Genomic DNA, 23948 nt, shown 5'->3' with positions numbered 1-23948 from the left:
TTCCTTTTATATTTCACAGTTGACTAAAATTGGCAAAAAAAAGAAAGCAATGTTAATTATGACAATAAATAGACCTAATATGTCCCCCGAATGTAATGATGCAGTGTTTCAGTTTTATGGGCAAAATACAGGGATAAAATTAATATTAGGTGATAATTTACGGTTGGAACAAGACCACTCACTAGCACTTCTGCGTTAACCACTATTTTTCATTATCTTGGGGAAATACCAAATATGCAGTTTTGCTCAGATCTGAGAGTTTTAAGGGTCTGATCAAACAGAGCCTTTAAGAACATGGACAAGGCATAGAATAGGTCATTTCAGACATACGGACAAATGAACTACCTTGTTAAAAGAAACTGGGAATTCTGGACCGTCTGCGGACTGCTTTCCGTGTTAGCTGTGTTGGTCGTCGCCGTGGACTGCGTGATCGTGGTGGTGACGCTGCTCGTGTTGGCGCGCCGGGTGGCGTTGCGAGCCGTCTCCAGCTGCTGCCGCGCCGCCTGGGCGTGCTGCCGTTCCAGCTGCAGCTGCATCTGCAGCTGCTGTAACTGCGAAGCGGAGGGGCCCGAAGAGTTAAGCTGTCCTCCTGCGGAACGCCTCACTCCTGACAGCTGAGACAGCAGCTCTGCCAACGCAAACGAAGGGGTTAATGTCTCCTGAGATGCTCTGGGAAGCAAAATGCTGAAGGGTGCTCTTTTAGGGGAACATTAAAGATGATGGGCAACAGGCATGTATCCGTGGCAACAGAGTTCAGCTGGGAGCGCAGCACCTTTTCTTTTACTAAAGATTTTATTTGGAAGTAATCTCTACACTCAATGTGGGGTTTGAATTTACAATCCCAAGACCAAGAGTTGCACGCTCTACTGACAGAGTCAGCCAGGCGCCCCTCAGTATCTTTCAGAATGCCTCCTGGAGGAAGGAGCTGTTGTGCACGGGGAATGCAGATACATGAACATTAACCCACATACAATGATTTTTAAGTAGAACGTAACAGACTGTTGCTAAATGGACTAATTTAGTTACACTTTCTCTTAGTACTGTAGTAAATTAAAGTGGATCATCTGCTGTCCAATCATAATATAAACCTCCAACACAAGCTCCATGAAAGGAGGGAGTCTACCATTCATGCTTCTAGAACAGTGCCTGGCAAATAGTAGGCCTCAAACGTTTCCTCAATGATTGAATGATGATCAGAATTACATCCAAGAGGCTTGGATCATTTCTATCTGTGACCCTTGTACCATTTTCCTTTGCCTTCTCTCTGGTACTTTCTGATACTGTCATTTGAAGAGTTGCAGAGTACCATGGGACCATCACTGGTGATGCCCAGTAAGGCTGACTGGCTCCTGACTGTACAGCCCAGTTAGTGGCCTGTTACAATCCAGACTCTTGTTTCGATAAGGTCGAATCATCAAGGGCAATGTGGACCTTTGTCCCTGAGTTCTCGTGTAAGTCAGGTGCAGGAAATGCCTTGTCCCACATGGGAGAGAGTTCTACCTGACTTGCATGGAATTGTCTGCCTCGCAGACGTTCCCAGGCTAGCAAATGTTACTCTTTGACTGTAAATTTCTGTTTTCTCGCTCACTGTTTTATCCCACAGGTTCTTACACCATTCTTTCATATAGCCTACGACTAAAATAAACTTTCATTGACAAAAAAACAAAATGGGAAGAATTTCTCATTTCTTAATTTCGCTTTTAGAAATGAAATTGTACAGCCTGCTAACAAAGACAGCACGTAAATTATTCCCTTTGGATGAAGAAATTGTTTTAAAATCCCCAAAACTCCATTTACAGGGTTTATCGCACATCCAAATGCCAAAGCACATTTGGAATTAAGAGGTTACGTCTGTAGGTCGGTACATTTTTAAGAACGTTTTATGAGTAAAACTATTCCTAGTCTGTACCCCGGATTCACACTTACCAGAGTCCCAGGGTGCTCTGCAAGGTGCATCACAACTTCCAGGCACACACTCCACCATGCACACGCATCTCAGACCTCGTACAGGCTTCCAGAGTCTTACCTTCGCCTGTCTGGGTTTCGTGCGTCTTATAGTCTCAGGCTACTGGGATTTCTGACATTATATTTTGACCTCCAAGCTCTTTGCTCTGCTGCTGGCTTCCCAGGTTGGCCATGTACTAGACCCAGTGGACTTGGTTATGAACCACATATTCAAATGTTGTCGTGTTTTAAGATTTTCTTAAGCTATTAAAACACATACTTTTCCATATGTTCCCTAAGAATATAGTTCTCAAATCAAGGCAAGAACAGAGAAAACTCCTACTTTACTTTCCTCTATGAGAAGAGCTTAATTCATTAGTCTTATCAATTAGTTTTATTATCTGTATGCTTGTGGAGGTTAAACCATGAAACTCTGAAAGTCTTCCAACTCTGAAATCTTTGATCATTTTCTTGGGTTTCAACAGAGGCCACAAATAGAACCCACAGCCATTTTGTATTACCTTCTAAGTACTTAAAGAAATGTCAGAATAATACAAACTACTTTATGGTGCCCACTTTTAAAATATTTATACTAATAAGATTTGGGGGAATTCTGTGAAGGAATATAGGAGCATGATGAGAGACTAAGAACACAGATTCCACCAAAACATTTTAAAGTGAGGCCCCCTCCCTAGCCATTTCTTTTATTAACGGGAAACTGACTTACCAGCTATAGGATCCATGGCCTCCCTATTGCTTGGAGAATATGAACTCTGAGAGGAAGAAAGTCCACCAGTAGAACTGCTAGTAAAGTGCATGTTTGATCTACGAGCGCGAGGACCTCCTAGTCCCCGGCCAGGGTGAAACATTCTACGTACATGTCGAACACCACTGGATTCATCGTAACTCCAAAGTTAAGAAAAGAACCCAAGTATTTCACAGAAAGAAAAAAAAATCACTCAAGCCCTTCTTAGACAGACATGCAGATTTTCTAAACTATTAAGCATTTAAAAATAGCACATTTCATTTAGAATGCGAACATCCCAACCATATCTACGGGGCTATTAACACTAAAAAAAGACACTCAAATATAAAGCAACATGTGAGTGTGTGTATACTGTGTGCATGCATGTGTGTGTGTGCATGTGTATTTTCAAAGGGGAAACATGTTTTACCAGATAGGAAGAAATTTCTTCCTCTCTTCCTAGGCTCCAGCGACAATAACCAGATGGGGTGAAAGGCATTGTTGGGCCAGACACCCAAGGGCTGACTTTCACATATGTTTATACTAAAGTAATCAGAATAAGCATCAATTTTTACATCTGAGGACAGCTATGCTGATCTAATCTCAATTATCATCTGTAATAATAAAAGAATGGTATGAGCAATTTTATTAACATTTTCTTTTACAGTTTTTAAAATCTTATTTATTTAAGTAATCTCTGTACCCAATGTGGGGCTTGAACTCATCACCTCAAGATCAAGAGTCTCATGCTCTTTGAATAAGTGAGCCAGGTGCCCCCAGTATGAATAATTTAAATTCAGGAGTAGAAGACTCCTTTCGGTTATTAGTTTTAATCTGTCTTCAAGTTGTTTTTTAATGCTATTAAACTGAAAACTAGATTTGACTTTTTTTTTTTAATAGAAGTGGACAGAGAGAGAGTAACACCACATTTATCAAGAAGTCAAATTCCCAGGAGCCCCTGGCTGTCAGAAGAGACTACTTAAAAGAAAAAAAGTCAAATCGAGCAGCCTCACCCATCTTCTACAGCTGACTCAAAGTAAAGAAGGTCCTGAATAGTGAACAGCGGCTCAAATTCATGAAGACAACCTTGCGTTTCCACTCAGACAAATGTAAAAGCATAGTAAAAGAGACTTTTCTTTCAAAGCAATACACAGAACAGCTATATGGTACAGAACGACTTTTTAAAAAATATATTTATTTTTGAGAGACAGAGAGAGAGAGAGAACGCAAGATGCAGAGGGGCAGAGAATGGGTGGGGGACAGAGGATCTTAAGTGGGCTCTATGCTGACAGCAGAAAGCCTGGTGTGGGGCTCAAACTCATGATTCATGAATGATATCATGACCTGATCCAAAGTCCAGACACTTAACCGACTAAGCCACCCAGGCGCCCTATTGCAAAATAACTCTGCTGGCTTCCCAGTCTTCAACTGATGATTTTGGAGTGACTTAGGGACAGGATGAGTGGTTACATGAAGCCCTCAGGTGCCACTATAATATGTACACTGTTTTATCATGGTATTCATGATAATGGCTTGGGTTGTGCAGAAAGTGATGCTGTGATCATTGTATTTTGTTAGTAAAAGACATCTGGGCATAAAAAGTACACTTTAGGAAGGTTCGATCAAAACAGAAAAAAAAGTTCTGGTGCTTATGAGGCTCAAAGAGAAGCCATTCACTGATGTCAAAGTCACCACACAGCACTACTTGAAGTACCTGAAAAATCAGTGTATTTCCAGGGTAACTGCAAAGTCAACATGTTGTTTTCCAGAACTTAATGGCAATACTCGTTAGGAAGCTAAAATGTAACATGTGCCTCCTCTTATTCTTATATTTTGTATAATTTAATCTTCTCTTGATAACCAGTGACTTACAAAAATCTCACAAAAATGGATGTAGATGACATGGGAAATTCTACTGAATGGATACGCATTTCACTACAGGCCCCTGAACCTGCTGAAAAGTTCAGGATTAGGAGAACAGCGTGGCTTTAAATTACTGGCCTCGCTTCTCCATGAAGACGGAGCAGGTCAGGGATCGAGCATAACTCTGCTCGGTATTGTTACAAGATTCTTTCACATAAAATGTGAAGTGACTCAAAGACTTAAGTATTCTTGGCCCATTCGGGTTTTCTTATTCTCTTTAAGAAAAAAAAAAATCACAGCTTTCACTATACTTTCAGTGTCCTCAGCCCTTAGGACAGAGGGAAAGTGGTTCCTCTGTCCAACGAGTACGAGCCCTCTGCCTGGCGCAGGTCTGGCGGACATTCTAAATCCTTAGGTTGGTTCCACATCTTTATTATTTCCTTTAGTTTTTCTTATCCTTGGTTTCATCACATCAGTTTCTTCCTCAGTGGGACTAAGGCTGAATTGTGATTGCCGGGAGGCACCCGGTAATCAAAGAAATCAGAATAAAGTCTGGCAAAGAGAAAAGTAATGATTAGCTCTTGAATTAGTTCAAACTGCAATGAATACCGAAACCTTTACAGGAAAATGGACCCCCAAGTTAATAGGTGATAGTTCTAGAAAAATGATTCCTAAGTTGAAACAAGAAGCACACAGGGTACAAACTTAATTACTCTGGGGGGACGTTCATCTCTTGAAGACCACAGGGAGCATCACCAGCCACTGCTGAGAGACGGACTTGCCAAGGGGAAGCAGAAAGGACAGTGGGAAAGGACTGGAGAGCTGGCCCTGACCTTGGGCTACCCTATTCAGAGACTGGGTGGGGAATGGCTGTCTCTGGAGAAGGGGACTCCCAAAGGGAAAGGAGCCCCAGCATGCACCCCTGCTCATCATCCCCCCCTAGAACAGAGTAAGGCAATAGAAAACATAGAGGGGAAGCAAATAAATTCTCCTTATAGTTCATTAGATTTTAATTTGGATTAGCATTTTCCTCTTTTGTATGAAAACTCATCACCTGCTCAAACGGTCTTAAGGAAATCTGGCTGGAATGAAGCGAAGATGAGCAAGGCCACTTTCACTTAGCGAGCGCTGTTCACGGGACACGCACAGTGCGTAATAAGAGAAATAAATCGCATCTCAACACGGAGTCACTTTTAGGAAAGGTCAAATAAACTAAAATAATTTGGAAGTCAGTTCATCTCTTTGGGTATATTGTCCTTAAAATAATCAAAATGACACACATTGCAAACAACTCTATCCCTTCTTGCCTCTTAAAAGGATATTAAATCTCTAGGGGCTCTGTGTTCAAGTGTAAGATGAGCTGCAAAGTCATCCGTGACATGATTAGGATCGCCTCCAGGTAATGCTGCACATATTGGACAAATCTGAAATGAAAGTAAAGAAAGCAGATTTAATAGATGGATATTGATCAGACATCTTGTTGGATGAATATTTTACTGTAACTGAGTTTTAACCAGGCAAAAATACAACAGAGATCCTGAACTAGTAAACAGCAACAGAGGCCTCAATATGAACTACGGCACAGCCACGCTCTTACTCACAACTGCAACACATAACCTCTCAGGCTCAGACACAACAGTTCCAGACAAGCAGCTCAAACTCGAGCTCTGGTAAAGCCTTCTAACAGCCTGGATGATTCATTTGCATGGTCTAACAAAACACTTTCCATAAAAAAAAATTTTTTTTAAAGATGTGCTATTTAATTAGTGCACATTCACATCTGACTAAGTCTGGTCTTGAATGGTAAAGACAGAGACATAAGCTAGATTTGAGGGCCAATCTCCAAAAACGACAGCAAAGATCTTATTAAAATACAACTATACAAGCTCATATATTAAGATGGTGATTACTGATAATATGCAAATATGCTCTATAAATTCATGAATAGAACTTCCAAGGGGAAATGGGGGGTGGGAGCCCATGTTTGGAGCTTAGCTTCCAGAGGAATGGGAGTTGGAACGCAAGCTTGTGATCAGGTTAAGGTCAAGGAGTAGAAGATCAACTTCTCGTGAGCCTTAGGGCAAGGGATAGCTGTGTGCATACGCAGAGCTCCGGGGAGCTTCCATAGGATGGAAATGTGGTTTTTGAAGCAGCAGTTTCAAGAGAAGTGATGACACAGGAAGAAGAGGGGACACATCAAAAGAAAGGACTATGAGAGGAAAGGTCTCTTCTCTTGTAGAAATCCAAATGGGTAAATGATGGTCTAGGAGTAGAAGCCAAGCCTTGAAGTATAAAGAACTTCAGAGCTAAAGAACAGAGCCAAGCAGAAAGGTCTGATGCAAAGGAGCACAGCCAAAGGGAGTCCCAGGAAGTATACAAAGCTTCAGGCTTGTATCTCTCTAGGGATAAAAGGGCTGAGGCTAGGGTATGTGATTCATGCTGCCAATGCGTGTGTTGTGTCCCTAAATTCCTTCACCTGGAGTAAAAATCAGGCAATCGGTTGACCTTGCTGCTTGCTTGTGGTGGAGCAGAAGAGATGAAGAGGCAAGGGCAAGGCGAGACTTCGAAGGCCGTTACTGGGATACAGACAGGAAAACAAACTATGTGATTCCCAGATCCCACGCCGACACAAATCACCATCTTCTCATGACTAGAAAGCAGAAGTCCCCTGAGAGTTTGACTCTGATTTGATCCCAGTTCCTCTTATGCCAACTCAGCTGTCCTGATTATATCTGCCTCAGGAGTCTGAGAAATAGCGTCAAGAAAATGTAAATTTGCTCATGAGAAATAACATTTAAGCAGGACAGTGTGCAAAAGAAGGGAGGTCACATACGAACGTGCCTGCAAGGAAATGAAGAAAGCAGTAAACACATGCATGCCTTTCTTAGAAGATGCCAGAAAGTGGTCACTTTTTCTTCTGTCAGAGAGAAAAGCAACTGTATCTATTCATAAGTTTGAAGACAATCAGCTTTCTTCCCCAGGAATTGAGGTTTTACTGTCTGTATCGTTCCTGTACTAGGATACTGCCCGGCAGGGTCTGCTGCACTTATCTGTTTGTGTGTTTCTGTCTTGCCTGGCTAGTCAACAGTTTTGAGAAATGCAGGACAGTGTGATTTGGCTGTTGCTTGGGAACTGTGACCAGACTGGCATAACAGAGAAAGACCAACAAGTTCAGAGAAGCAGAAACAACCTCCAGTTTAAAAACTCAAACAAGACACCTTAGGTATTTCTAAGTCTCTCAGTTCTGCAACAATTTAACAGGTGCTGGACCATGTAGAGCTTTATCACAGTACCACATGACTGTAAGTATAAGATTTTTATCCAAAGAAAAAATAACATTATGAGGAAAAGACACCTTCCTTCTAAGATATTTCCTTCAGACTACTTTTGGATAAAGTCTATGCACAACGTGAACTACACAAAGATAACTGTAGAAGTTTCAGTACTTTGAGGACACATGGAAAGGTTCTTAGATGACAAAAGTATCCTTGAGAATATGCGTTGCTGGGAGGAAGACAAGATGGGAAAGTACAGACATCAAATGTACTAAGAATGTCCTAACCGGACCAACAGTCTCCTCTAACCGAGAAAAGCACCTCTGAGATGGGGACGTAGAATACTGCTGCGTTCTGAGTGTGTCCTTACTTCCACAAGAGGGTACCTGATACCTCGCAGAGGATAGGAACATTCCACACAAAGGGTATGAGTCTGTCATATGAAAATTATGAGTCTGTCAACATTAATATTTATCATACTTCTATTGCCACATGATATAGTAACATATATTATTTGAATAAGGAAATTCCATGTAACACAATAGCTTAACGCAACGACAACTTGCCAACGTTCAGGCATATTAAATTGGCATAAGTCAGTGTTTCCTGAAATTGGCTGAGGATATAATTCATCTGGAGTATTTGGTAAAAGCACAGTTCCCTAGGCCCCTGCCTGGAAACTGATTCTAGGAGATTTGAAAATCTGTATTTTTTGACAAGGGTCCCAATTATCTTATAATTAGAGAAGTTTGGCAAATACAGCTTAAATATACAATGGTATTGAAAAAGAATGTATATTTACCCTGTGGAACGAAACATGAAATGTTGTATTTATTATCCCCTTGTTCAAAGTTTTTTTTAAAAAGAATGGTTTTATTTACTTTTAAGAGACAGAGAGAACACAAGTGGGGGAGGGACAGAGAGGAAGGCACAGAATCGGAAGCAGCCTCCAGGCTCTAAGTTGTCAGCACAGAGCCCGATGTGGGTCTCGAACTATGAACTGTCAGATCATGACGTGAGCCGAAGTCGGACTCTTAACCAACTGAGCTACCCAGGCGCTCACCCCTCGCTCAAATTCCTAATCACAAAGTCCTTGCTATTTATTCTGTCTCGTCTTTGCTGTTGTTTGAGTCTTCCCCTTCTGCCTCACCTTACTACTGAGGCTCACCACCGGTCTTGCTTTTTATCTGCAGCCTTTCGGACACCTTTATCAATGTACTGAGATGAAATCCCATGCCAAAAACTTCCTGGAGTTTCCCACTTTCCACACAGTCCCAGTGCATGGCTGCCAGCAAGCAATCACTCAGGGTGGATTCTTAACAGAGGTGGCCACCAATGTCTTGAACATACCTTCTGAAGTCATTATTTCACATACCTCAGGTCACCTCTAAATTTACGGAACATTTTTCCCTGTGACAGGTTATGTATAAAAAAAATAACCTACAATCAGCATGCTGGGTTTTAATTTTTAAAAGTTATTTTATTGGGGTGCTTGGTGGCTCAGTAATAATGGTTAAGTGACCGACTTTGGCTCAGGGCATGATCTCTCGGTCTGTGAGTTCGAGCCCCTTGTCAGGCTCTGTGCTGACAGCTCAGAACCTGGAACCTGCTTCAGATTCCAGGTCTCCCTCTCTCTCTGCTGTTCCCCTATTCATACTCTATCTCTCAAAAATTAAATAAACATAAAAAAAAAAAGAAAAATATTATTTTATTTAGGGACATCTGGGTGGCTCAGTCAATTAGGCATCCAACACTGGCTCAGGTCAAGATCTCACTGTTTGTGGGTTTGAGCCCCGCATCAGGCTCTGTGCTGACAGCTCAGAGCCTGGAGCCTGCTTCAGATTGTGTGTCTCCCTCTCTCTCCTGCTCCTCCCCTGTTCGTGCTCTCTGTCTCAAAAATAAACATATAAAAAATTATTTATTTTATTTTACTTTAGAGAGAGAGCATGTGACAAACGGAGTGGGGAAGAGGGAAAGAGATTTTAAGGAGGCTCCATGCTCAGTGCAGAGCCCAACATGGGGCTCCATCTCATAACCTTGGGATTATGACCTGAGCCAAAATCAACAGTCAGATGCTCAATCAACTGAGCCACCCAGGAGCCACTGTCTGGTTTTACTTTTAAACTACAACTCTACACATTCTTCCCTATACAGTCACCAACTAGACTAAAGCAAGTTCAGATTCCCTCCCCAGCCTCTGTCTTGAACCTATGAACCAACACTGGACGACATTCTTTCTCTGGCTACTATGTAGGGCTTCAAAAACAACCACAGTGGAGGCGCCTGGGTGGCTCAGTCAGCTGAGCCTCTGATCTCGGCTCAGGTCACGATCTCACGGTTTCTGAGTTCGAGCCCCATGTCGGGCTCTGCGCTAACCACTAGCACAGAGCCTGGAGCCTGCTTTGGATTCTGTGTCTCCCTCTCTCTCTGCCCCTCCCCTGTTCACGCTCTCTCTCAAAAGTAAATAAATGTAAAAAATAAAAAAATAAAAAAACAACCATAGTGGAGTTAAGTTTTTATGATGCAGTAAGCTTTTCTTCATTTATTTTTTTTTTTTTGGATAGGCTTCGTAAGTTTCTTGACCATTTTGTTTATTGCTCCAGAAAATGCATTTAAAAAAACTGTCTATCTGATCCGGCATATAACCTGGCTTTAACTGAAGCTACTAGACCACAGCACTATAGAGAGATCGGTCTTGCACCAAAATCATTCAGCAGATGCTGAGAGCTAGGTTGGTTCTTTATCATGAGGCTGACCCACTTTGAAGCATCATCCTCTCAGACCCCTTGCAACTGCCCTTGAACTCGGATTCTGGGACACTAATGCTTCTTGTTAACAGCAAACAGTTTTTTTTTTACAAAAATAACTTCTTTTTAAGTCAGAGTCATTTTTTTTTTTTTTAAATGTGTAGGCCATATGAATTTAAATGAAAACATATAAACAAAGCCTGTGAGTGCTGTTTCAGATACGGGCACCTTCTGGGATTGTAATAAACACCATTTCTCTTGTGCTACTCTTTACAACTGCATCCGATTTCCAGTTAAAGGATCTATGCCAGGAAGTCCAGGTGGGCTAGTAAAATTAATGAAAGTTCTCGCCAGTCAAATTTTTTATATTGTATAACTTTGTTACTATGGCTTAACTAATTAAGCATTTACTGGGGACCAAGCCAGTGTTCACTTAAAATTCTGGGTTATAAAAATATTAATGAAGACAGTGAAATTACCAACCAGTGAACAATGGTGAACCTGCCACCATTCAAGTTCATATGAATTTCATCGGTCTCCTTTTTTTTTTTCCATCTCTTCTTAAAAACTGAGATGTATTTTTCATTATTTATTCAAACCAGGTTACAATTCATGTCTCTTCTTTTGAACAGCTCTTAAACTCACCTCTAGATATACCCTACACTTGCTGTGTCAGGCAAAATTTTCTGATCACTTGCAATATAATGGAATGTTTTTTAATAGAGTTTCTATTTTTGTAAATTTTTTTTATGTCTTTATTTTGAGAGAGAGAGACAAAGAGTGAGCAGGGGAGGGGCAGAGAGAGAGGAGACACAGAATCCGAAGCAGGCTTCAGGCTCTGAGCTGTCAGCACAGAGCCTGATGCGGTGCTCGAACCCACGGACCGTGAGATCATGACCTGAGCCGAAGTCAGATGCTTAACCGACAGAGCCACCCAGGCGCCCCATTAACAGACTTTCTTTTACTGAAAAGTGATGATCCAAAAACAGCTATTAGAATTTAAAGCCACAATCTATTAAAAAGACCCTTCACATGCATTGTATTTTAATCCTTAGAGTTAAACAAACAAACAAGGGGCACCTGGATGGCTCAGGCAGTTAAGCGTCCGACTTTGGCTCAAGTCATGATCTCACAGTTCGTGGGTTTGAGCTCCATGTCAGGCTCTGTGCTAACTGCTAGCTCAGAGCCTGGAGGCTGTCTTCAGATCCTGTGACTCCTTCTCTCTCTGACCCTCCCCTGCTCACGCGTCTCTCTCTCTCAAAAATAAATATAAACATTAAAAAAAATTAAAAACAAACAAAAAGTTGATCTTTACCCAGCTAACTACTGCGGAGGCTAATTGGTAATGTCAGAGTTTTGATCTCCAACTCAATTATAAGTAGTTCATCTTATAAAATTTGTACATATAATAAATATAAGACTGAATCCTGGTGTTCTGCTTCGAAGACGTGCATAAAGCACTACCGGAAAATCTATGCTTCATGGTTAATAAACTCCTTTTGGGCCTAGAAGCATCTAAGTTGTAGTCACCTGCACCTTAACCACCCAGTTTGCCAACAGAGACATAGGTCCTTGTTCAAGATCTGAGTGAGCACACTGTTCAACTGGGTTACTATCTAATTCTCTATTGTTACCGTGCAACACTGAAATTAACTTCTAATGAAGTAGGAGTTACTTCGTATTGCATTTATTTTTCTCCTTGGTTCCACTGACCCCATTTTAATGGTTAGGTTGGAACTGTCACATGCTTCAAAGGACTAGCATTTAGAATTTTAGGATTTTTTGGCTATATACGAAAGTTTTCATTTTCCTTACATTTTTTTCTATTTACAATTTTTTTAATGTTTATTTTTGAGAGTGAGAGACCAGGGGAGGGGCAGAGAGAGGGGGAGACACAGAATCCAAAGCAGACTCCAGGTTCTGAACTGTCAGCACAGAGCCTGATATGGGGCTTGAACCCACAGTGAGATCATGGCCTGAGCCAAAGTCGGAAACTTACTGACTGAGCCACCCTTTACATTTTCATGCATGATTTAACAGTCCTAAATAACTAAGTTTTGGTTTTAAATATGTTATTTATTTACTTACTTATTATTTAGTTTTGTTTTTTTCTTCTTAAGTAGGGCTTCATGCCCAGCATGGAGCCAAACTTTAGGCTTGAACTCATGACCCTGAGATCAAGACCTGAGCTGAGATCAAGACCTGAGCTGTGATCAACAGTGGGATATACTTGGGGCACTTGGGTGGCTCAGTCAGTTAAGTGTCTGACTGTTCACTTTGGCTCAGGTCATGATCTCAGTTATGTGGCATAGAGCCCCGCATCAGGCTCTGCACTGAGTGTGAAGTCTGCATGGGGTTCTTTCTCTGCTACCACCTCCCTACTCCATGTGTGCTTTCTCTCTCTCAAAATAAATAAATAAATTCAAATCTTAAAAAAAAAAAAAGTTGGGGGCGCCTGGGTGGCTCAGTCGGTTGGGCCTCCGACTTCGGCTCAGGTCAGATCTCACGTTTGTGGGTTCGAGCCCCGCGTCAGGCTCTGTGCTGGCAGCTAGCTCAGAACCTGGAGCCTGTTTCCAGTTCTGTGTCTCCTTCTCTTTCTGCATCTCCCCCTCTCATGCTCTGTCTCCCTCTGTATCAAAAATAAATAAAACATTAAAAAAAAAAGTTGGATGCTTAACTGACTGAGCCACCAAGTACCCCTTGATTTTTCATTTTTAAGTAATCTCTACACTCCACATGGTGTTCAAACCCACAACCTTGAGAACAAGAAGTGTACCCTCCACTGATGGAGTCAGTCAGGCACCCCCTTAAATATGTTTCTTTGGACAGAAATTTAAATTATATGTGTATACTGATGTGGCGCCTGGGTGGCTCAGTTGGCTAAGCGTCCAACTTTGGCTCAGGTCATGATCTCACGGTCTGTGAGTTCAAGCCCCCCATCAGGCTCTGTGCTGACAGCTAGCTCAGAGCCTGGAGCCTGCTTTGGATTCTGTGTCTCCCTCTCTCTCTCTGACCCTCCCCTGCTCGCACTGTCTCTCTTTGTCTCTCAAAAAATAAATAAAAAACATTAAAAAAAATTTTTTTAAATAAAGAAAACATTAAAAAATTTTTTAAAGTTTTCAGAGCTGTCACTCTAGATAGAATTTCTAGAGCATCCATGCTTACCTAGAAAAAAAAAAAACCGAGTGTAAGCTCCACTTTATCTACCCCAGCGCAAGCTATGTATTTACTTGTAGACTTTGAGGAAGACAAGGAAACGGGAATCCCTTACTGCTTAGTGGTGTCAGTAAGAGCCTGAAAGATGCAGGGAGCTAGGGACGGGGAGGCAGTGCCCTAGAGCAAGCAGCAATTTTAGTGAAGAATCAGAAATAAACTCTACCTAAGTGAGTGGTTCTGTGCGGTTTACAGTGAGTTTAAGAGTCTGACGAGGACTGAAGCTTCGCAGGTTCCTCTTCTAAAGGGCAGAACCAGTTTGTCAAGTAAGACTGAGTTTGCCAGAGCTTCCTAGAAAAAGATGACCTCAGCTATGCATATCAAACTGGCATCTTCAAATGATTTTCTTACTAGTTGTTTTTTTTTTTTTTTTTTTTTTTTTTAATCTGAGGGGCAGGTCAGGAAAAGAAGAGACAAGGACAAAAAGCATCTAAGGAACTTCTGAGCCGCCCTGTCATTTGCCAGCAGTTGTGGGAGAGCTCCCATCTGTATTACCATCCTGCCTACAAATCTTCCCACAAAGATTCCTGTAGAACATTTCTTCAACTTAAAATTAGCTGTCTGGACACTGCAGTAGACCAACCAGTAGTTTACAGGACAAAGAAGAAACCAGACCCATGGCTAAAGGAAAAAAAAGAATTCAAAATGAATATGTGTAACACCTGCTATTTTACCCAATGCTCCCCTTCCTGTTAGGCATTCTTTCTGTTCAGAAAATTGCCTATTTCCCTTCCCTTATAGGATTTTACTTCAACTTCAACACAAAAGAAAGTAGAAAGCAATGAAAACCCTACCCAGGAAAAACAACATACTCTAAAATAGCAGGCATTTAAGGAACTGATTTCTTATAGAAATAAATTTTTAAAATGTCATGACACATGTGTACAGAACAAATCTGGAATCCCCAGAATGCCTCCTATCATTTCCTTCCCTGCTCACAACTCCATAAAACCTGCTGGGATACTAATGGCTATTATCAGTCTTAAAATCGAAAGTTCTAGGATCTTGGGGAGCCTGGGTGGCTCAGTTGGTCAAGTATCTGACTTCAGCTCATGTCATGATCCCACAGTTCATGGATTCAAGCTCCATGTCGGGCTCTGTGCTGACAGCCCAAAGCTGGGAGCCTGCTTCTGATTCTGTCTCCCTACCTCTCTCTGCCCCTCCCCCACTTGCACTCTGTCTCTCTCAAAAATAAACATTAAATAAAAAAGTGCCATGATCTGATTTTAAACAAGTAAATATGTTCAAAATAACTATTATTTAAAAATATGCAAAGATAGCCTAACACTAAAGACAGAAAAAAACTGATTTATAAAACAAAGTGTCAAATCCTAATCTACAATCTCTCTAGCTAAATGCAGCTGAGCAGTGACAATAGGTTTGCTTGCAGCAACTGTACTGTTCAAATCCTATGTATTTCTATACCATTATTAAATAAAATACCCTTGCATCCAACTGCATTCTCTGATGAAGAATAAAAGCAGTAAATGTCAAAATCTGCTTTTTTCTCTTAATGTATATTTGGCTTTTAAATTCTTACTTTTCCTGACTATCTGATTAAAAGGTAAGTAGGTAGTTAAAATATTTAAGAGAATGTATAAAATTAGATTAGAAGATTTTTGGGGGTGGCTCAGTCGATTAAGCATCTGGCTTCAGCTCAGGTCATGATCTCACTGTTTGTGGGTTCAAGTCCCTCATCGGGCTCTATGCTGACAGCTAGCTCAGAGCCTGGAGCCTGCTTCAGATTCTGTATCTCCCTCTCTCACTGCCCCTCCCCTGCTTGTGCTGTCTCTCTCAAAAACAAATAAAAAACATAAAAAAAATTTTTTAATTAGATTAGAAGATTTGTAAAAATTGTGGTTCACTCCACTGTTGCCCCTAATAAGGAAATACAGGTGTTGAGAAGTTAACTCTACATACCTACATATTAAAACAGTCTCTCAACGAAATACAGATATATTGATTTTCAGGATTGAAAAGTCCTATTAGACAATTTAAAACATATGTCACTTCTCATAGCCTTCATTAATAAATCATATCTATCATGTTAACTTGGCATACAGATTTGATCTAATACTTTCCTGCTTGTTTAATTTAGAGATCAAATGCATCTAACTGTTTATGTACAAACTGCCACGACAATGATGATAAAATTCTATTCTGTAAGTTACCAGCTAAAGCCAATTATTTGGAATCATGAAAAAAAATTCAAAGGTCCTTTTATGCTACTGTTTTTCTCCATAAGAACTGTCACTATTAATTTTTAAAGTGTATGTATGTATGTATAATCTCTACACCCAAAGTGGGGTCAAACTCACAACCCTAAGATCAAGTGTGTTATGCTCTTCTGACTAAGCCAGCCAGGTGCCCCAAGAATTATTATTCAAAATAAAATTGTCTGAAGTCAGAGTGTGGGAAATTTCCAAAACTGTTCTTTCTCCTTGATTTTTATTTCTTATAAATGGAACACAGTACAACCATATTATTTCAAAATTAAACTCCTTTTGTTAGAAACACCTCTAAGTCTTCACTAAAAGGGGAGGGAAATAGGGGTGCCTGGGTGGCTCAGCTGATTAAGTGTCTGACTCTTGATTGGCTCAGGTCTCATAGGTTGGTGAGTTTTAACCCCTCATTGGGCTCCACCTGACAGTACAGAGCCTACTTTGGATTCTCCATCTCTCTCTCTCTCTGCCCCTCCCCTGCTCGCTTGCTGGCTCTCTCAAAATAAATAAACTTTAAAAAGGGAGGGGGGTGCCTAGGTGGCTCAGTCACTTGAGCATCTGACTTTGGCTCAAGTCATGATCTAATGGTTCATGGATTTGAGCCCCACATCAGGCTATGTGCTGACAGCTCAGAGCCTGGAGCCTGCTTCAGATTCTGGGTCTCCCTTCCTGTGCCCCTCCCTCACTCACACTATGTCTCTTGAACTCTCTCTTTCTCAAAAATAAATTAACATTAAAAAAGCAGGGTGGGGGAGAAATGTATCATTAACATAAATGAAGAGCACTTAAAAGCTGGGTACTCTAACCCCTTTTCTGGAGAGTAATGAAAATGACTAAATCAAATGAAAAATAGAAAGCAAGAAGTTCCCAGCAATGACCTATTAGAGGACTGCTGTTTTATGAACAGAATAATATATTAATATATACATTTCTGGAAATGGGAAGAGAATGTTGGTAAACCAAAAAGTGCTTTTATCTTTTAAACATAATACTTTTCAGATAAATTACAAGAGATTTACTAGACTAACAACTGAAAGAAAACTAACTACATATCATTAATGAAATGTTGCATGCAGCACATTTCATCTAAAAACAACAAAATCTCTGAAGGCTTTCTAATTAGCTACAGTGCAAGCTCAAATACGTAAGATTTAAGAAGAACTTCAGGAGTCACTTCTCAATGCTCTTTTATGTCCAAAGAAAAGTTTTTCTACCTACCACATTTCTTCTACCACCCTAACACTTCCGCAATAACCCTTCCTATCTGCAATCCCATCTGGCCACTATTGCTCACTTCTACTACTAGGTCGATGGATTTTAAAATTACATTCGGTACTGCTTCCTCTCTAATCATTACCCAATCTACCAAATCTCATGGTAACTATGAAGGATTTTAAGAAGTTCTGCTTAATCTCAAAATTGCATTATCACATTTAGTGTTTACAAAGAGACTCCTGAGGGTTGCCTGGGTGGCTCAGTCGGTTCAGCATCCGACTCTTGGTTTCTGTCATGATCTCAGAGTTTGCAGGTTCAAGCCTGCATTGGGCTCTGAGCGGACAGTGAGGGATTCTCTCTGTGTCCCTACTCTGCTCATGCTTACTCTTGCTCTCTCTCTCAAAATAAATAAATAAAAGCTTAGGGGGAAAAAAAAAACTTCTGAGGCTATACCCAATCTACTTTAAAAAATTTTAACTAGTAATCACCTTCACTATGCATTCTACGTCAGATGTTGTTTTCCACAGTATCTGATTTAGAAGGGTCCTCTATACCCTCAAAATCAGAGAGTCTCTTGAGTAATCACAAATTAATCTTAAGAAGGGAGACAAATCTTAATTTGGGGCCTTTAGAGTCCCTATTTGAAAAAGAAAACATGTCCATATATATTTATAGACAAGGTTATAAAGTTGTCTATAAAGTTGTTTTTTTTTTTTTAAAAAACCATCTATTTATTTATTTATTTAGAGTGTGGGGGAGAGGCAGAAACGGGGGAGAGAGATAATCCCAAGCAGGCTCTGCAGTGCAAAGTCCGATGCAGGGCTTAAACCCATGCACCATGAGGTCATAACCTGAGCTCAAGTCACACACTTAACTGACTGAGCCACCCAGGTGCCCCTACAAAGTTGTTTTAAAAATTAACCTTCAGTAGACTTTCTTACTAGCTATGTATGTCAGGTATCAGTAAACGCTTACTAGGGGTGAGAATAATACCTACAGTGACATATTCTTTTATCTCTACATGTTCCAAATGGATGCTGGTTAGAGGAGTGACATCCTTAAGTCCCATGATGGTACAAACCCATGTCCTAGTCAACACATGGAAGGAACAAAGCAAGACAGCACATTAAGCATTCAGAAACAGAAAGGTAGGTGGGGCGCCTGGGTGGCTCAGTTGTTGAAATATCTGACTTCACCTCAGGTCATGATTTTACAGTGTGTGAGTTCAAGTCTCACAGTGGGTGAGCCCCACTTCTCTGTCTCTGCCACTCCCGGGATTCTCTCTCTGTCCCTCATTCACTTGTGCCTCTCTCTCTCAAATAACAAAAATCAAAAAACAAAAAAAGAAAAAAGAAAAATGTAAACAGGAATAGAAAATGACGTACAGATGAGTCCCCCACCAAAATAACTTGAGTCACTCTTGAACTCCAGATGTTTTCCATGCTTGACTAACCATGGCCTTGGCAAAATCCTGGGGTGGGATGGGGAGTGGAGTGAGAGGGGACACCTAGTAACGTCACCTGGACATTTAGTATGCTCACGTGTATACAGAGAGGCACTCCAAATACTTAGTAACTGGCGGCACAGACCCAATCCTTCTGAACGGACACCAGTCGGTAAGCCGTATGTAGTGCCAGCCCTGGCTGAGGAGGACAGGGCTCACGTGACGCGAGGGAGAAAAAACCCGGTACCTTCACATCAAAAATTCTTGTTTCCTTGCCATTTGCACTTTGAAATGCCTGGGTGGAAACAGAGTGCAGAGGCCGTGTTCATGCAGACTAAAGCCTGGTGAGAAGGGGGCAATATTTAAAATACTCCACAGAAACCAATTTGAAAACAGTATGGCCGCTGTCTTGAGCTATGTACCAAAAACTTGGGGACTTAATAAAGGCACATACTGAACATGACTTATGAGAGACAAACCACTAAACCATTTGTAGATGGTAAACGTTTAATTTTCGAACTGTGCATCAGGTATAGAGGAGTGTAAACAAACTATGAGTATTTGCTTTCAGGAAAAAAAATAAACGCAAAGCTGCTGAGGCAGAACAACTCATTCTTATTTTAAACAACTAGCTTTAAAAAAAACTTAAAAACTAGCTTTTCACTCCTGGAAAGGGCTCAACTTTCTGCTGGATTCTCCAATTTTGGGTGTGGAAAAATGAGTAGCTATCCTGCCCCGGTGGAGTGATGAAAGTATTATACCAGGGCCTAATGGCTAGTGACGATTTTAAGAACGTCTGGTTCAGGAAGAGACACCCCTCTCCGGTGTATCCGGTAACAGAAATTAAGTCGAAAAGAAATTACTCCCAATTTCCCACCACAAGGAGGATGGAGATGCGATCAACGCCACAGTCCTCATGCTGGTATCTGGGACTGTCCCAAAAGGAAGCAAAGTCATCTTTACAATATAAGAACAAATGAAGAACAGTGGTAACATGTGCCAACGGTGTTCTGAGGCTCCCCAAGGTGCTGGATGAGAGCAGTCCTGAGCTGTTAGATGGGAAAATTTGGCTTCGGGACTACACAATGTCCACTGACCAACTGTTTTAACTGTACGCCTTACGAGCAGCTTTAAGCATCCAACTAAGCAGCGTAAACGGGAATAAAAGTGAACCTACACTATCACAGCTGTAAGAGCAGGGCGGTGGCGGAGATCAAACAGGACAGTGGTTAAGTAAGGACCCTACAACCCAGAGGGACTGGCTGAGTTCAGACACTTGGCTCTGCCCGTCGGCAGCTAGACAGCCTTGGACACCCTATTTCTCTTGGGTCTCAGCTAATTTGTTTTGAATATATTTAGGGGCTTATTAGTTGATGTGCAATTGCTTGTGCCAAAATTCTCCAAACCCCAGACCTACAGTTCCAATTCTTATCTCTCACTTGATCCATTATTACCAATAGTAAAGCTCAGGAGAAGGGCATTCTTTTGGGTGTACTTTATCATTTCTTAAAAACTGAATCTCTGCTGACTCAGATGTCAAGTTAACCATCCAAAAAGCTTTCAAGGCAAGATTTCCTTTGTGCATTATTCCAGGTTTCCCAGTTGGGAAAGATTAAGTAGGAGGAACTTGTAGGGACCTTAAGAGTTCTCACCAATGAACCAAGAGATCTGACCTAATGAAAACAAAGTAAGCGATATGTTACAATAAGATGTGACAATGAATTACTACTTCTGACTTAAGATTTTAAAATTTCATTATGAAGACGTCCTTGTAGAAGAAAACTTAAGCAGGTAACAAGAATACCTGCTTTGTAGAAAGAGCTGTGCTGCAGGGTGGGCTGCTTTTAACCTGTTCACAGTCCACTTGCTAAGGGCTCCTGAATCTGGTCAAGATCCCACACTGTGCTTTTACTAAAGGGTGAGAATGGCTAGTGTGAATAAACCAGCGTGTTATCTGGCACACATGCAACCTCCTCGGATGCGTAAACTTTGCTGCTAAAAGATCATTTTAATAATTATTATGCAAACAGTATCAGGACACTTAGTAGGAGACAGAGGATGGTGACCTAGCTTTACTTTTGTTAGAAATAATGCACGTTAACACATCACTAGAGACATGAGGCGGCTTCACTTACCACTTCTGTTGATGTTTCTGCATGCTCAGAAGTAACATGTTCTTGAAGAGATGTCTCCGTATAGCCCATTTTTCCACAATAGGGACAAGTAAAAGACTGGGGCTGCTCTACAGAGAAAGCTTCCCCACCATAGTACAAATCTGAAAAATAAAGTGGAACTGCAGTGAGAAATAATAATTATTGTTTCCTTGTCATATATGAAAATGTAAACATATGGTGGTACAATAATGTAAAACGGTGTGCCTGAATCTCCAAACACCGCACCCTGTCAAAGAGTACTTAGCATAGGTACCTCATGTGTTCAACATCCTTCTTTCGCATGGGACTCTGTGATGCCCCTCCAAAATTCCTTTTCCACCCACATATCTATTATTGCCTTAAGAGGAAAACAAACAACTTTTTATCCTTTTATTTAATTTTGAATGATTTTTTAAGATACTATTTGTAAGTAATCTCTATACTCAATGTGGGGCTTGAACTTACAACCTTGAGATCAAGAGTTGCATGCTCTTCTGACTGAGCCAGTCAGGCACCCTCCCTTCATTTAATTCTGAAGCAGCTCTCATTTCACATCGAGTTCTACTTTTACTGTAACTTGTTTTTTCTTCATCTCTGTATGTGTAGCAGTGCCAGTGTCAACACAAAGGATTAGCAGGGTGAGAGGTGCCTGGCTGGCTCAGTCGGTGGAGTGTGTGCGGCTCCTGATCTCGGAGTTCTGAGTTCAAGACCCACATTTGGTATAGAGATTACTTAAAATAAAATCTTAAAAAAAAAAAATCAGCAGGGCGTATCACAATAAAGAACACAAGTGCTCAGAACAGACGAACGTGATCGATATGCCAACCCCCAGATGCAGCTATCTGTCCAAAGCACACCCCATTCTTCCAGCAGGAAGGACCCTGAGCATTCAGCTCTTGTAAAATGCTAACTTGAATGGAGCACTACCACAGCATACTCTGTCCATGTTGGCTACTGAAGAACTGACGAAATTAGTGGTATTCTCTGGGAATCATTTGTTTGCCTCATTAGTACATCTCAAGAAATAAGTCCATTTTTCTCCATTTGTAACACAAAAGGAAATGCAACTGAAAGTACACTTAGTATGTTATGTCACTCATTCCAAAAAACTATACTTAACATGTAACAAATGCTTAATAGGATATGATCATTTTTATACGAGAAAGTATTCACTATGTGAGAGATTTCTTCATATTTTTAGAAGATTTAGGCTATCTTAAAAATATTCCCCCCCCCCCACTATTTATACGTATAAGACCTGCCAAGTAGGTATTTGGGATAAATATATAAAAAATGAACAAAACTTCTACACCTGATAAATGGTATCTACAAAAAAACCATAGCTAACATCACACTTATTGGTGAAAGACTGGATGCTTTCTCTCCTAAGACCTGGAACAAGACAAAAGTGTTCACTTTAGCCATTTATATTCATTATTTTACTGGAGTGTCTAGTAATTAGGAAAGAAAATGAAAGGAAAAGCAGCTAAAGGGAAAAAAAGAAGTGGAACCATCTGTAATTAGCAGATGACATGACCTTGCATATAGAAAATCCTGAAAAGTCCAATAAAAAAAACTACTAGAATCAACAGCAAAAACATCATAGGATATAAGATCCATAAAAAAACCAATTATTTTTCTATACACATGCTGTGAACAATCCAAAAATAAAATTTTAAAAATCCACTTACAATAGCAAGAAGAATAAAATACTTAGTAACACATTTAAAAAGGAAATGTAAAACTTATCCTCTGGGAATTATAAAACTTTGTTAAAAAGTATTAAAGACTGGGGTGCCTGGGTGGCTCAGTCGGTTAAGTGTCTGACTTCTGCTCAGGTCACGATCTCGCGGTCTGCAAGTACAAGCCCTACGTCAGTCTCTGTGCTAAAAGCTTGGAGCCTGAAGCCTGCTTCGGATTCTGTGCGTGTCTCTCTCTCTGCCCCTCCCCTCCTCATTCTCGGTCACTCTCTGTCTCAAAAATAAACATTAAAAAAAATTTTTTAATATTAAAGATAAACTAAACAAATGGAAAAACACCCCATGTTTACCAATTGGCAGACTTAATACTATTGCTCTCCAAACTGATCTATAGATTTAAAACAATCCCCATCAAAATCCCAGTTGGCTTCTTTGCAGAAATGTGATGAGCAGATCCTAAAATTCTTGCATAGAAGCTCAAGAGATCTAGAATACTCAAAGCGATCTTGGGGGGGAAAAAAAAGCTGGAAGACTCACACTTGTCCGTTTCAAAACTTACTATAAGTTTACAGTAATTAAGACTGTGGTACTAGCATACAGACAGATCTACAAATCAATGAAACAGACTGAGACTCTAACGAAAGACACATTTATGGTTGACTGACTTTTCTAATAGCTTTATCGAGATATCTTAGACATATAAAAATTGTGTATATTTATGGTATACAACTTGATGTTCTATTGTAGTATGCACTATGAAAAGATCACCATGTCTACATAGTGACCTGTGTGTGTGTATTGAAAAAACTTAAGATGTAGCCTCTCCAAAAATTTCAAGTATTCAATACAATATTGTTAACCATGGTCACCACACTGTACATTATTAGCTCTCAAGAGCTTATTCATCTTGCATAATGAAACTCTGTACCATATGACCAACATTACACCATCCCCTTACCCCTCCCACCTCAGGTCAACTGATTTTCAACAAGAATGCCAAGTCTTTTTCAAGAACGCCTGGGTGGCTCAGTCGGTTAAGCGGCCGACTTCGGCTCAGGTCATGATTGCGCGATCTGTGAGTTCGAGCCCCACATCCAGCCCTGTGCTGACAGCTCAGAGCCTGGAGCCTGCTTAGGATTCTGTGTCTCCCTTTCTCTCTGCCCCTCCCCTTCTCCTACTCTGTCTCTCTCTCTCTCTCTCTCTCTCTCTCTCTCTCTCAAAAATAAATAAACATTAAAAAAATAGTCTTTTTCAATAAATGGTGCTGAGACAACTGGGTACCCATATACAACAGAATGATCTACTTCATCATTCCATGTACAAAAATTAATGCAACATGGATCAAAGATCTATATGTTAAAAGCTTAAGGGGTGCCCAACTGGTTCAGCAGGAAGGGCATGTGACTCTTGATCTTGGATTTGTGAAT

General features: G+C 40.7%; 1 protein-coding gene across 1 annotated transcript in view; it reads right to left on the bottom strand.

Moving 5' to 3' along the window:
• KCMF1 (potassium channel modulatory factor 1) overlaps positions 1-23948 on the bottom strand; it is a 72483-nt gene that overhangs the window by 3419 nt on the left and 45116 nt on the right. The window contains exons 3-6 of the mRNA XM_029938528.1: positions 20804-20961; positions 5875-5976; positions 2672-2846; positions 346-628 (exon numbers count right to left, since the gene is read on the bottom strand). Of these exons, the coding sequence (XP_029794388.1) occupies positions 346-628; positions 2672-2846; positions 5875-5976; positions 20804-20961 (718 nt within the window). The remainder of the gene's footprint in view (positions 1-345; positions 629-2671; positions 2847-5874; positions 5977-20803; positions 20962-23948) is intronic.

This window comes from Suricata suricatta, chromosome 4 (assembly GCF_006229205.1).
Source record: "Suricata suricatta isolate VVHF042 chromosome 4, meerkat_22Aug2017_6uvM2_HiC, whole genome shotgun sequence".
NCBI classification, from domain to species: Eukaryota; Metazoa; Chordata; class Mammalia; order Carnivora; family Herpestidae; genus Suricata; species Suricata suricatta.
This window is presented reverse-complemented; position numbering and strand designations above follow the sequence as displayed.